Genomic DNA, 15,607 nt, shown 5'->3' on the forward strand with positions numbered 1-15,607 from the left:
CTAGTGGGCGGGACCAGCGGTGACGGTTGGAGGTGTTGGGATTGACCTGGTTCTTGGTGCACCGTATCCTGAGCCTAGACCGAGCAGCTCAAATGGGATTTGCAGTCCAACTGCTGTGCCAGCTGAGACCACTTCATTAGTGAGCTCTGCCTTACTTTAAAATAACGATTTCCTTTTTTCTCTCCGTAGACTTTGTATCATTAAAGTACCAGTTTCGGTCCTTTGAGGCTCAGATGTTTTGCTGAGTAATTTTCGCAAAGGAGACATTGAAGGAATGCGCTTTTGTCAAAAGTCCTTCATGTTCTTGGGACATCCCATGCGTACCACAGGCCAACGAACCTTTCGAAGAATGATTACTTGTTCTGTCTGATTTCAAACACGGCTGCCAGTTTGCAAACACCGAGGTGGTGGTAACCTGATGAAGGAGCAGCGCTCTGAAAGCTAGTATTTCCAAATAAACCTGCTTTCTCCCCACAGATGCTGTCAGACCTGCTGAGTTTTGCCAGCAATTTCTTTTTTTATTATTGTTGGGTCATTGGTGTTGCTGACATTTATTGCCCATCTCCAGTTGGCTTTCAGAAGGTGATGATGACAATCTTGCTCGATAGCTCAGAGTACAGTTGAGAGTCGACACATTAATTTGAACAGATGTCACACATTGTTAAAACATGGTAATGAACACCATAAGACATAGGAGTGGAAGTAAGGCCATTCGGCCCATTGAGTCCACTCCGCCATTCAATCATGGCTGATGGGCATTCAACTCCACTTATCCGCATTCTCCCATAGCCCTTAATTCCTGTGACATCAAGAATTTATCAATCTCTGCCTTGAAGACATTTAGCTTCCCGGCCTTCACTGTACACTGTGGAAATGAATTCCACAGGCCCACCACTCTCTGGCTGAAGAAATGTCTCCGCATTTCTGTTCTGAATTTACCCCCTCTAATTCTAAGGCTGTGTCCACGGGTTCTAGTCTTCTCGCCTAACGAAAACAATTTCCTAGCGTCCACCCTTTCCAAGGCAAGTATTATCTTGTAAGTTTCTATTAGATCTCCCCTCAATCTTCTAAACTCCAATGAATACAATCCCAGGATCCTCAGCCGTTCCTAGTATGTTAGACCTACCATTCCGGGGATCATCCGTGTGAATTTACGCTGGACATGCTCCAGTGCCAGTATGTCCTTCCTGAGGTGTGGGGACCGAAACTGGACACAGTACTCCAAATGGGGCCTAACCAGAGCTTTATAAAGTCTCAGTAGCACAACAGTGCTTTTATATTCCAACCCTCTTGTGGGCGGCACGGTGGCACAGTGGTTAGCACTGCTGTCTCACAGCGTCTGAGACCCGGGTTCAATTCCCGACTCAGGTGGCTGACTGTGTGGAGCTTGCACGTTCTCCCCGTGTCTGCGTGGGCACCCTCTGGGTGCTCCGGTTTCCTCCCACAGTCCAAAGATGTGTGGGTCAGGTGAATTGGCCATGCTAAATTGCCCGTAGTGTTAGGTAAGGGGTAAATGTAGGGGTATGGGTGGGTGGCGCTTCGGCGGGTCGGTGTGGACTTGTTGGGCCGAAAGGCCTGTTTCCACACTGTAAGTAATCTAATCTAATCTAAATGACAACATTGCATTCGCTTTCTTAATCACGGATTCAGTGAATCCTCGACTAGCACTTCCAGATCCCTTTGTACTTTGGCTTTACGAATTTTCTCACCGTTTAGAAAGTTGTCCATGCTTGTATTCTTTTTTTCCAAAGTGCAAGACCTCGCATTTGCTCACATTGAATTCCATCAGCCATTTCCTGGACCACTCTCCCAAACTGTCTAGATCCTTCTGCAGCCTTCCTACTTCCTCAGTACCTGCTACTACCTACTACCTGCCTGTCCACCGAACTTTGTATCATCGGCAAACTTCGCTAGAATGCCCCCAGTTCCCTTCACCCAGATCATTAATATCTAACGTGAACAGCTGCGGCCCCAACACTGAACCCTGCGGGACACCGCTTGTCACCGGCTGCCATTCTGAAAAAGATCCTTTTATCCCAACTCTCTGCCTTCTGTCAAACAGCCAATCTTCAACCCATACCAGTAGCTCACCTCGAACACCATGGGCCCTCACCTTGCTCAGCAGCCTCCCGTGTGGCACCTTATCAACCAGTTTTGTTCACTAAATGACACTCATGAACCAGTGAAGATTCACTTTTACTGATCCAGTTTTATTTATTTCTGTACTCTAAAATGCTGATTTACCCTAATCACTGACTCGATATGGCATCTATCTGCTATTGAACCCAATTGTTTGAAGGCTTGGTGTCATATTTGACCTCAAGATGTACTATCAATCCCATCAGACTGATGCGAAGGTGCCAATGTTGGACTGGGGTGGATAAAGTTAAAAATCACACAACACCGGGTTATAGTACAACAGGTTTATTTGGAATTAGAACCTTTCAGAGCGCTACTCCTTCATCAGGTAGCTAGTGGGGCAAGATCATAGGACACAGAATTTATAGCAAAAGATCAAAGTGTCATGCAACTGATGTGATGTATTGAGCAAACCTAGATTGCTGTTAAATCTTAATCACTTAGAATGGGTTGCAGATTTTGATTCATTTGATTTGCCAAATCCCAGAACCTCTTTCAAGTCACATAACTTAAGGTTTTATCAAAGAAGGTGTCTCCTCAGCTCAGACAATGCAAGTGTGATGGGAGTATATGCTTGTGAGAGAGGGTGTGTGTCTGAGAGAGCATGTGTGAGAGAGACTGTCTGCATGAGTGTGATTATGTGAGAGTGTATAGTGTAGTGGGATCATCTGTAGTGTGACATGAGCCCAAGATCCCAGTTGAGGCCATCCTCATGGGTATTGAAGTTGGCTATCAGCCTCTGCTCAGCGATTCCACCTTGTTGAGTATCCCAAAGTCCGCCTTGGAGAACGATCACCTGAAGATCCAAGGCCAAATGTCCTTGACCGCCTGTTGTACCTTCATAATACAGTCTTACGCTATGCCTATTCGCGTTCACCTGCTGTTGAAACCTTCCTCCATGCATTTACTGTCTTCAGACTTGACAATTCAAAAGTACTTCTGACCAGCTTGTCATGTTTGCCTGACATTGTTCATGGTGCTTTCCTGATACTCATCTTCTATTTTTGCCAAAAACAGACTCTGACCGCACCTTTTCTGATGATATTATGTTCTCAGCTCAACTTCTTCAAACCTATGAAATGCTGTTTTCCTGTAGAAGGGCTCATGCCCGAAACATCGGTTCTCCTGCTCTTTGGATGCTGCCTGACGTGCTGCGCTTTTCCAGCAAGACATTTTCAGCTCTGATCTCCAGCATCTGCAGTCCTTCCTTTTTGCTCTGTCAACCCTGATTCTAAGGACTGTTCGTTAGAATCTCTTCTCATCAGCCTTATTTTCAGCTCACACATCCATACAGCTTAATGGATAATAATTCACACTATTTACTACTAACTGTGTAACTGTTGTTTGACATTAGCTCCCAGATGCCTCAATTGTAAAATTTACATTCTTGTTTTCAAATCCTTCCATAATGTCCCTATCTCCTTCAGCCTCTCAATGCTCTGTGATATTTGTATTCCTCTAGTTCTGACTTCTTGAGCATCTCCAATTTTTAATTTCTTCATCATTGGTGCGTGGGAAATCATGTCTTACAAACTTGATTAAGTTTTTTGAAGAATTAAGCTAGGATTAATGAGGGCAGAGCAGTAGATGCGATCTATATGGACTTCAGTAAGATGTTCGACAAGGTTCCCCATGGGGGATTGGTGAGCAAGGTTAGATCTCCTGGAATGCAGGAGAACTTGCCATTTGGATACAGAACTGGCTCAAAGGTAGAAGACAGAGGGTGGTAGTGGTGGGTTGTTTTTCAGACTGGAGGCCTGTGACCAGTGGAGTGCCATAAGGATCAGTGTTAGGTCCGCTACTTTTTATGACTTATATAAATGATTTGGATGTGAGCGTAAGAGGTATAGTTCGTAAGTTTGCTGATGACACTAAAATTGAAGGTGTAGTGGACAGCGAAGAAGGTTACCTCGGATTACAACAGGATCTTGATCAGATGGGACAATGAGCTGAGAAGTGGCAGATGAAGTTTAATTTAGCTAAATGTGAGGTGCTGCATTTTGGGAAAGCAAATCTCAGCAGGACTTGTACAGTTAATGGTAAGGTCCTAGGAAGTGTTGCTGAACAGAGAATCTTGGAGTGCATGTTCATAGCTCCTTGAAAGTGGAGTCACAGGTAGATAGGATAGTGAAGAAGGCTTTTGGTATGCTTTCCTTTATTGGTCAGAGTATTGAGTACACGGGTTGGGAGGTCATGTTGCAGCTGTACAGAATGTCGGTTAGGCCACTGTTGGAGTATTGCTTGCAATTCTGGTCTCTTTCCTATCGGACAGATGTTGTGAAACTTGAAAGGGTTCAGAAAAGATTGACAAGGATATTGCCAGGTTTGGAGGATTTGAGCGATGGGGAGAGGTTGAATAGGCTAGGGTTGTTTTCCCTGGAGTGTTGGAGGCTGAAGGGTGACCTTACAGAGGTTTATAAAATCATGAGGGGCATAGGGATATGGATAAGATAAATAGACAAAGTATTTTCCCTGGGGTGAGGGAGTCCAGAACTAGAGGGCATAGGTTTGGAGTGAGAGGGGAAAGATATAAAAGAGACTTAAGGGAGAACGTTTTCACGCAGAGAGTGGTACGTGTTTGGAATGAGCTGCCAGAGGAAGTGATGGAGGCAAGTGCAATTGCAACATTTAAGAGCCATCTTGGATGGGTATATGAATAGGAAGGGTTTGGAGGGATATGGGCCAGGTGCTGGCAGGTGAGACTAGATTGGATTGGGATATCTGGTCGGCATGGATGAGTTGGACTGAAGAGTCTGCTTCTGTACTGTAATCTCTATGACTCTATGGTGGCAATGCTTTTGGTTGCCCAGGCTCTTAGCCATGGAATTCTATCCTCATAAATCTCTTCATTTCTAGACCTCACTTACCTCTTTCAAAATACTCCTTAAAATCTGTTTTCAAGCTTTTTGGCATTTGTCCTAGTATCTGCTATGCATCTCACAGTCATATTTTGCTTAGTAGTGCCACTGTGCCTTGGGGTATTTTCTTACAGTAAAAATATATAACTACAAGTATGTTAATTTCTTAATTCACTGCTATGCCAACTGGTTCTTTCATAAGTTCTTCCAATGCAACTTGTTCTAAAATTGTGAAACACAATAAACAAAGACCATTAGCTCTGGTGTACACAGTTGTGAAATACTGAGGCAAACTAGCAAAGGAGATCAGCAAAGAAACACAACAACATTTTTTTTCTGAAAATTACACAGCAAGATAATTAACTGATGTCTTATAACAGCAGGCTGAAATTGGATAGGTTGCAGTTAACTTTTGTGTCAGTTTTTAGTACCTCATTAAAACCTGAACCTAATTTGGAACTTGTGTGAGGAAAATGTTCTTATGTGTGTATTTTTATAGCTTACATTGATTTTTAAAATGAATTGTTTAAAAATTCATTAATTGTCCTTGATAGATGGTTTTGTGAGTGGCCTACCTGAACTCTTTGTGGTACAGGGACACCCACAATGCTATGAGGAAGGGAGTTCCAGCATTTTGACCCAACAATATGAAGGAACAGTTGTACAGTTCCAAAGTAGGATTGTGTCTCCTGTAGGGAAATTATAGTGGTAGTATACATGTATCTACTGCTGAAAATGTGTTGCTGGAAGAGCGCAGCAGGTCAGGCAGCATCCAAGGAACAGGAGAATCGACGTTTCGGGCATAAGCTTAACCTACTGTGAATCCTCTTGCAAGGATGCCTTCCTTGAAGAAGCTCTCTTCCTCCCTATACAAGGATTCCTGCTGCGCTCTTCCAGCAACACATTTTCATCTCTGATCTCCAGCATCTGCAGTCCTCACTTGCTCCTCCTACATGTATCTACTGCTCAATGTAGTAGAAGTTGTGCATTTGAATAATGCTGTCAGTGAATCTTGGGGAGTTCCTGCACTGCATCTTGTTTGTGGTACACATCATTGCTACTGTTTGTCAATAGGAAGGAAATTAATGTTGATGGATAGGTTACCAATCAAACCAGTTGCTTTGTCCTCAGTGGCATCGAGCTACTTGAGTGTTGTTGGAGCTATACTCATCCAGACAAGTAGAGAATCACACTCCCGATTTGTGCCCCATTAACAGGCAATGCAGGAAAAAGAAGTTACCTGCTCCTAGAATTCTTAGTCTCTAACTTGCTCTTATAGCTACACTATGGCTGGTCCAGTTCTGCTTCTGGTCAGTGGTAACTCCCAGGATGTTGATAGTGGGGGATTCAGTGATGGTAATCCCATTGAATGTCAAAGTGACAAGGTTAGATTCTCTCTTGTTTGAGATAGTCATTATTTAGCATTTGTATGGTAGAAATGTATATCGATTTGGCCTGCATTTTTCAACATGGGACTGAGGGTGTGATAATAGACTTATCTAACCACTACACTATAATTCCAGTGAAGACAGTGAATATTTATTGAGTTTGCACAATTATTTCAATATACCTCTGCGTTAAAATGTATTGGTAAATGACTACAAAGTCTAAAAATAAATTTTGTAATGTAATTCAGTGTTCTCTTTGGTTGTAGCCTTAACTTGAAAATTGTCTTCAAAATTCTCTGCTGTTGAAAATACAAGATATAATTTGTAAGATCTGTAATGAATATTCACATTTCTGCGCTGAAAAAGTTAAAGATAAGAGCTACAGAGTGTGTCAGTTTTTTTAATATTGTATTTTGCAGGCGATGGCTTACAGTGAGGATGAATGGCTTTCTCTTCGACCCCAAGAGCCTCTGCCTTCCCAGTGTTGTGGTAGTGGATGTAAACCATGTGTATTCGATATTTATGAGCGGGAACTCAACCAATGGAAACAGGCAAAAGCAAAAGGAGACCAAAGTTTTTTGAGTCAGAGCTCTGAGGTAACCTTAATGAAATGTGTGTGCCTGATGAAATCTGGATCAGGTTTGATATTACTTCCACATAGAGTGATAACCTGTTGTGAGTTGTCTGAGTCACCTGCAACGAATTCTCATTTGGCTATTAGACCGCACTATAAATTTAGAACCCAATGAAAGTTAGCACCTGTTGAAGAGAAAGTAAGAATATTAGTGCAAAGGATTGACATCCCTTCAATCCTTGCATCGAAAATAAAACAATTCGTATATTGTACCCCTGAGTATAGTTACTAACTTTAATATATATATCATTTGAATATAAGTCAGGCCCTTGATAAGTTGTGAAAAACCTGGATATTCAAATTGTGGCCAACATGAAAAAAGGATATAAACTGAATATAGTGGGGATTTGACAAGATTTAAAACCAACAATTTCAAAATTCTTTGGTGGCTAGATCATTGGAGAGATTTTGGGGTCATGGGGCAGGTTAGGGGTTGCACTATTGTTTGGATCAATCCCAGATGAGAGTACGAAATATTGATCCTGGAACAGGTCAGACAGGGAGTAGAGTTCAGTGGTACTGACTCTGCAAAAAGGGTCAATGCATGTCCAAATACAAGTTCAACCTGTGTATAAAGCACACATTCTAAGACAATGACAAGTTTATGTAGTAGACATCTTTTTGGTATTTGGGACAGTCAATAGTAAAATATTTTGGAACTGAAAGTAAATTGCTTCTATTAATCCTACAATCATAACAAACTTTCAGTTGCACAGTATGTTGTTGTATGATCATAAAATGATCATAAAAAGAAACATTCCACTTTGATGATAATACTCATCAGGATCATTTTTTAAGTATAGAAGAACATTTACTTTGACAAATTAGAATAACTATGACATGGATGGCAAGAAGGTGAATCCAAACACTGGATTATGGTAATTATCTCAAAACCATCTTAATTTGTGCACAAATGAATGGATTTATAGATCTTAATTTTCCTTGTTTCAGTTTTGAACTATCCAAACATAACAGAAATCTAATGACATTGGCCATTATTAATTAGAAAAATTTTATTTCATGTCTTGTTTCAGCCAACACAAAATGACTTGCAAATAATTGGACCTGAGAAATGGAGTGCTTTTCAGATAGAGTCTGTGGAACAGCTGACAGCTGACACTTACCTGTATAGATTCCAGCTGCCCAGTGGCTGCTGTCTTGGGTTAACTGTCGGACAACACATTGTAGCTAGGTAAGATATCTGCAAAGTATTTATGAATATTTAAGGTATTAGATGTTCGGAACAATTTGTGGAAAAGATTAAAAACGATTTAAATTTATATGGAAGGTTTCACATCTGGTGAACATCACAGATGGCTGGTAAAATTCTTTTGAAATGTAGTCACTGTTGTTATAGAAGAAATACTACAGCTAGTTTGCACACAGCATTTTGATATTGTATAGAAGTTTCTTTTGATGTTGGTTGGGACTTAATTATTAGGGTAAAAAATGAGGTCTGCAGATGCTGGAGATCACAGCTGCAAATGTGTTGCTGGTCAAAGCACAGCAGGCCAGGCAGCATCTCAGGAATAGAGAATTCGACGTTTCGAGCATAAGCCCTTCATCAGGAATCTAAATTATTAGGAAAGAGTGAGGACCGCTGATGCTGAAGATCAAAGTTGAAAAGTGTGGTGCTGGAAAAAGCTGATGAAGAGCTTATGCTCGAAACATCGACTCTCCTGCTCCTTGGATGCTGCCTGACCAGCTGTGTTTTTCTAGCACCACACTTTTCGACTAGGATATAATTATTAGCCAGTACACTGTGGATAATTTTTCTATTTTTCAAAATAATGCAATGGGATCTTTTATGTCCTCTAAATAGGATCTTAATTTAGTCTCTCATGCAAAGGAGAACATCTCCAACAGTGTAATATGGTTTTGGCACTAGAATGTCGGCTTTAATTTTTGCACTCAAGCCTTGGATTTGAAAACTTCTTTAAAGAATGCTACTGAAAATCACAGTTACCAGAGTTATCAGATTGGAATAGAAGGCAGCTATAACCAGAGCTGCTGCACCTGATTTTAACTCTTGCAAATATATAGTTTTGGGTTTTTTAAAATTTCACAACATTTTACCAACTAGTTTGTTTGTTGCAATGAAATTTATGGTTTGTGACTCAGTTGTAAGTTATTGGCTGCCTTTTTCAAATGTAGACTTTCTGTCTTTCTCCCTGTTTATTGATACCCATTAATATCATCAAACTATAATTGATTCTTGAGACGATAGAAGGAAGATTTTATTTTAATCTGATTATAATGGTAGCTGTTCCAGTGGCAAGATGTTTGGAGCTAATTTGATTTAATCTAGATTGTATGCTGAGTTTCAGAACATTTTACTGGACTGTTTTCGTTATAGTAGCGCTCTTGATGACAGCCCCAGTTCCAGTGGATGTTCAACTACAGGAGAGTTTCTATCATGTAGAAATGGTAAAAGTAGTGGAATTGGGGGAGAATGGGGGGGGTCAGGGATCACTATATCAGTAATTGAGATACGGGCATAAAAGGAGGGGCCATGAGAGATGCTGAGGTTAAAGGGATGATCAAGTATCTGACCTAGAATGTTTATAGGATGCATGAGATTGAGGAAAGGAAGGGTGGTTTGCTGCAAATGAATTGAGGAAAAAAATGGGGCTAGCAGGGAATACTTGAAGTTACTATGACTGAGGTCTGATTCCATGCAAAGGCTAAATGAAGAGCAAGCAGAAAACCTATTTATAGTTAATACACTTAAAAACAAACTTTTTCTAAAGATTTTGAGTTGGAACTTTGAATAATCAGAGAAGGAGGAGAAACCAAAGAAGTATGAGGAGCCTGCATACAACTTGGAGATGAGAACCATGCCACAGCGATGATTATTTGGACAAAACACATGTAGCCAAACAGAGAAGATTCTGCAAAGAGGAAGGATCATGTTTTTCGATGCTGGGTATCATCTGCCATGAGCAAGTGAAGATTGTGCTGCATCTTACTGCTGCAGCCTTTTTCTACTTTCACAGCCAGTGAGACATTGATTCTTCCTTATTCTGTTCTGACATTGAGGACTTTTTGCACTGCACTATTTCTGGCACCACATCCTAGCTTTGCTATTATTGGTGGTAAAGACCTTCAATAACATCACTCAAAGGGTTGTTGGAGAGTATAAGCCTCTGTCAAGGTGGTGATCTGCTCTATATTCTGCAGACAAATGAAAATTGCTTTGGATGCTCCTTGAATTGGTGACTTTATTCCTGTTTGGTTAACTCTGATTCTATTTATTTACAAGGGCATTCTCACAATGGATCTGGGTCTGATCCAACTATGTCATCCTCCTATTCTACATCTCACATATGTTGAAGGAGAGACACACTGGAATAGATTGTGCTGAAAGAGAAAGAAACTGTTGTTCCAACTTTGGCTTCAGATGGGGGAAGGAGAAGGAGGTGAACCTTTTGAGAAGGGGCAGCAAAATAGGGCCATACAGATATACTTTGAGTACATCCCATGCCTTGGCAATTACCTTTATCATGAGGCTATAATTGATAAACCAAACCAGCTGTGCCATCTCAGCTTTCAACAATAATGGCAGCAAGTATTTGAACAAAAGATTTCTTGCAAGTCATCTAGTGTACTGAGCAACTGTCATGATCACACTCCTACACTGCAAGACTCTACAGCGGTGATAAATAACAGCACAAGAAAAGATCCATCAACTGTGCGTTCTCTGTAATCAATGGAAAGACCGCTAAACAATCAATCGCTAGTGACCTCTTGAAAATAAACTTCACCAGCAATCAGGTAATATTCCTGCAAAATCAACTTGAATGGACTGGACACTGTGGCCAAAAAGCACATCCCCTACCAGGTCCTGTTTTCTCAACTTTAAAATGGCCAACTTTATTATTTCAGAGACACTGCATTGCAGCTGTATTAGCCTTAATGACTGGAAAGAACTTGTTACCAATTATTCAAAATGACCAATAACCTGTCCATTGAACTACATCACACTGTAAGTCTTGATGCCTTGACAATGAGGCAGAGCAGTAGCAGTGAAGGAAAGAAAAGGAAAAAAAATCTGATCCTTCTACCACATGGAACATCCTGCCCATGTGCTCATAAACTGTTGGTCAAGAAACAATCAGTTCAATCACATGAAGTCCCATGTTAGAGACTTCTGACCCTGAGCAGTCATCCTCAAACTGAAAGCTAGCTAACAATGATAAAATGAGAATTGAAGGTGTTAGAGCACTGTTGCCAGAATAAACTAGTGACCCATGCAGGGCAAAACTGAGTCAGTACTAACGACAGTACCTCCGAATGTGGAGGCCCGTGTACAAGAGCCGGGGGAGCAAAAAACCAGCAAAGATAGTAGTTCTACAATTAAGTGTACTTTCTTTGGGATACAAATTCTTTGGGAGAATAAAATGTTGACTTTGAATCTTAAAAAATTTATTGAGTTGCACTAGATCATGAGCAATAAAAAGGAGACTGGGAAAAAAGTGAATATAGTTGTAACATCATTAAAAAAGGGAATTGGTTAGTCATTTGAAAAATAACATAAAATGTTAAGGGTTTAACAGATTTTCCCATCTCGCAAATGAAATTTTATAGTGTGTCCAATATTAATGAACATACATTTATTAGCCAAAGATTATAATTTAACCGATTCCAGTCTTTCTGATTTATTGAAAGGGGAATTGTCAATGATAAACAAATTCAGAGAGCGTACACTCCAGTGAATCCCGTGGATGCAAAAGGTTACTTTGAAGTTCTGATAAAGGTATTGTGTTTTTGCTGTGCTTTAGTCAGAATGTTACACTTTTGTTACTGTACTGTAATTGAGCAATTAATCAGGTAACAGATAAATCTACAGTGCTAAATTTTAATATTTACTATGTTTCATCTGTAACTTAAAACACTCTAAAAGTAATTCAATGTGTGAAGCATTTTAGGTAGTCTTAAAAATGCAATTATGTATTATACACATCAACGGTTTCACTTTGTCTTTATGACAGATTTATGAAGACGGATTGATGTCTCAGTATGTGAAGACCTGGAAGGAGTGGGATAGTGTGTGCTGGCGGGGTCCTTTTGGAGGCTTGCCATACAAACCAAATCAGGTCAACCACTCAGCGAGAGTATTTGCAATTTGGAATTGTTGTAATAATCGCAAAATTTGATAATACACAATAATATAATTCAAAGATTGTTTTGATTAGTGAGAAACAGAAATTATAGTTCTTGTAGTCTTTTTTGGCTCCCCATCATTTCTATAGAAATTACAGTGTAATCTGTGAGACTTATTAACTTTAGTAAGAAAATACATTATTATAATTAACAGTAGAGTGGTCAGTTAGCACATTTGGCCCAATGGCCAGTTTGCAGTGTAGAGTGATGAACAGCATGGGTTCAGTGGACTGAGGTGACCATGAAGGAGTCTCCTTCTTAACTTCTTCCCTCACCTGAGGTGTGGCACCGTAACGTTAGACCACCACCAGTTGTCTTTCTATAATGAGGGAGCAGCCCTGTGGTCCGAAACCACAATCACAACTTTAGTTTAATCCATATACAAACTGTTGTAAAGGAATAATAATATTGTCTCTCTAATTAATAATCTGCAAGCGTTAACTAAGACTGAAAAGTTTCTTACTTTAACATTGACAGTTTAGAACCATAGATAAATTGTACAAAATGTAATGATCAATGGTTTATGGTATATTGACACCATTTACTTTATATTTGGCAGTATGAACAGCTATTGATGTTTGCCTCAGGGACAGGTATAGCTCCAATGATACCTCTGATCCAATATATTGTTGCAAATGAAGAGGATGAAACTTTTGTTACTTTGGTGGGCTGCTTCAGGACTTTCCAAGATATCTACATGAAGTCTCGAGTTCAGGAACTGGCTGCTTACTGGAATGTGAAAACATTGTTTGTTCTGAGTCAGGTAAGATGACACATTAGCACAGACTTTGCAGCTGGTGGCAAAATGTGATTCTCTCCATTGACCTGAAGAAAATTCTCCACAATAATCTAAATTCTGTGCTCTGGATTTTCTCTTTTCTGATGTCACTTTAAAGGTGATGCTATGTCAACAGTATCTTTAGATGTCTAACAGCAACGTATTACACTGAAGATTGTCACACATAGCAAATGAAGTAAAATTTAGAATTTAGATATTCTCACTTCTGCCTCCTTTGTGTCTACACCTACTCTAAAGGCATCTTTAACACATGCATCCTTTTGTCCACTTTCCTAAAGTAATATAAAGGAAAAGGGCATGACAAAAAATGAAAAGCAGGACAATAAGAATAAATGTATGAATAAGGAAAAGGAAGGGATAAAAATGACTAGTCATGAAGCAGGAATAGAGCAAAACAAGTGAAGGAGGAACAGGAGAGATAGAAACCCAAAGGGGAAAGGGAGAATGAAACAAATGAGTGAGGAATGGGAGAATGCTAGAAATAAGAATTGGCTGAAAGAGAGAAAAATACAGTGAAATAAGTTGGCAGGGTGAAAGAAACAGAAATAAAAGCAAGAAAGAAAAATAATAAGACACAAGTGAATGAAGTGAAACAGAATTACAAACATTATGGGCGAATACAGAGTAGAGACAAGGACAGTGGAAGGGGTAAAAACAGACACAAAAGTGGAGGAGATAAAATATGACAAACAAGTGAAAGAATAAGAAAATATGCAAGTGAGACAGCAAAACAAATCTGGAAGAGAGAAATGAAAATAATGAAGGGAACAAAAAAAAAGTGAGAAAAAGGGGAAATATATAAAAGGAAGCAGAAAGAAACATTTTGCATATTTACTAGTCACGTCAATCAAACTAGGGACAATGAGAAATATTTTGGTCCAACTAACAAAGAGCATCCTCAATAAGAGACAATTAATGACAGTAGCTTCTTTAATTTTACAATCATCAACAGATATAAAAATATCACCAGATTTCTTCTGGTTTGTGACTGAAGAAGTAGTTGGTAATTGGAAACAATCTGCTTTTGACAATTTCTTTCCAATTAAAAACAACCAATTGCCTAAGAAATAAAATTGTTGCTGTAAAGGGAATACAAGCAACCCAGTTATCAAACACAAGCCTCACCTACATTTATATTAATTATTGATAACCTAAATTATTTTAGGAGTGCGATCTGGAAACTCTTCCCTGGAGTTATCAAGAAAAATCTTACTGTGGACGTATAAATGAAAATATGGTGAAAGATTTTGTTAATTCATGCAGACAGAAACCATTTGTTGTGGTTTGTGGATCCATAACCTTTAACAAAGACATCCTGAACTACCTCAATCGTATGGGCATCACGGAAGATTTGCAGTTTATATTTTAGACAATTAATAACTTAATACCCATTGACATAAAAACTTACTACTTCTTTAATACACAACAACATCTACCATTATTGGAAGAATCCACTCCAAGAATTAGTCTGTGACTCAATTAAATACTGCTGAATCCTAAAATTGGAAGAAGACCCTGTGTGATAGCCACTGGAAAACAAAGTTGCTGAACAGAAGATTCAGAACATCTCACAATCAAAATGCATCTATTTTAGTGAACGTTACAGGATGATAATCACAAGGAGGAGCATTAGTTATCTGCCAGGTTTTTTTTCCCTCACATCACTACGAAGTTATCTGAAGCATGTACATCACTGCTCCATTTCATAGCAGATAACTCACCATAGACCATAGAAATCAAACCTGGACCTACAGTGGCTGTGCAACTTTGACACTGTTATTATGCTATTAAACAGGTTTGAACCTTTCTTACTACTACAGTACAGTAATGCTGTAGAAACTGTTGCACTGGCTCAAGGCAGTTTTTTTGATATCTATTATGCAAGATGTCTGAAAGGGGTAGTAGTTGTTATATAAGGACAAGCAAGATTAGATATTATGGAAGCTTGCTTGAACCACTGTTGCTTGTGATCATGAAACAGGGACATGGTGCTCTCCTGTGAAATGGCACATCCTTACAAGCCTGGAGTTTTAAACTGTTTAGTTTCCAGTGATGGGTCAATGTTTAATGGTACAGGGTTTTTGTTTAGAGATAATGTATTTCATTGAAATATATTTCTAAATTTGTAAGCTTTTAAACTATCTCCTAAAATTCTTTCATTGTCTTGTTCAATGTATAATTTTTCCACCAATGAAGATAAGGACATCATTACTGAAAACAGGATTTTCATCTGTTATTTTGTTGATATTCATCGCTTCCGGGGTAAGGAAAGATCTCCATGTTGGCAGAACATTTGGAGAAGTGTGCCCTAACTGCCTAAGTGGCAATTGCATTTTTCAATAATTATTTTATTTTCAGAGAGATTAAGGCCATTTACTCCAATTTATGGTCACTTAATGCACTGGATATGTGCCAGTATGAAACTTAGTTTAAAATTACATAGCTTCTTTAAAACCATTGTAAAGTGTTTCTGGTACACCCACCATCTCCAGCTTTAATCTCAATGTCTTTGGGAAAAATAGCCAATCTGTTTACTGGGACTTAATTTATATCCTAATTTGAAGTTTAAGGAGAAAAAATGACATTAAAAATGTATCACTTTCAGTTGCAGTGGACTGGCAAACAT

General features: G+C 39.3%; 1 protein-coding gene across 1 annotated transcript; it reads left to right on the forward strand.

Annotated features, from left to right (window-relative positions):
* Nucleotides 1-37: 37 nt before the first annotated feature.
* LOC132818700 (NADH-cytochrome b5 reductase-like) lies at nt 38-15,179 on the forward strand. The gene is made up of 7 exons (XM_060829732.1): nt 38-139; nt 6,805-6,981; nt 8,054-8,211; nt 11,688-11,775; nt 12,011-12,115; nt 12,742-12,945; nt 14,147-15,179. Exons 2-7 carry the CDS (start codon nt 6,808-6,810, stop codon nt 14,348-14,350), a joined length of 933 nt encoding a protein of 310 aa, XP_060685715.1. The 5' UTR covers nt 38-139; nt 6,805-6,807; the 3' UTR covers nt 14,351-15,179.
* Nucleotides 15,180-15,607: the final 428 nt, after the last annotated feature.

The sequence above is a fragment of the Hemiscyllium ocellatum genome, chromosome 9 (assembly GCF_020745735.1).
Source record: "Hemiscyllium ocellatum isolate sHemOce1 chromosome 9, sHemOce1.pat.X.cur, whole genome shotgun sequence".
NCBI classification, from domain to species: Eukaryota; Metazoa; Chordata; class Chondrichthyes; order Orectolobiformes; family Hemiscylliidae; genus Hemiscyllium; species Hemiscyllium ocellatum.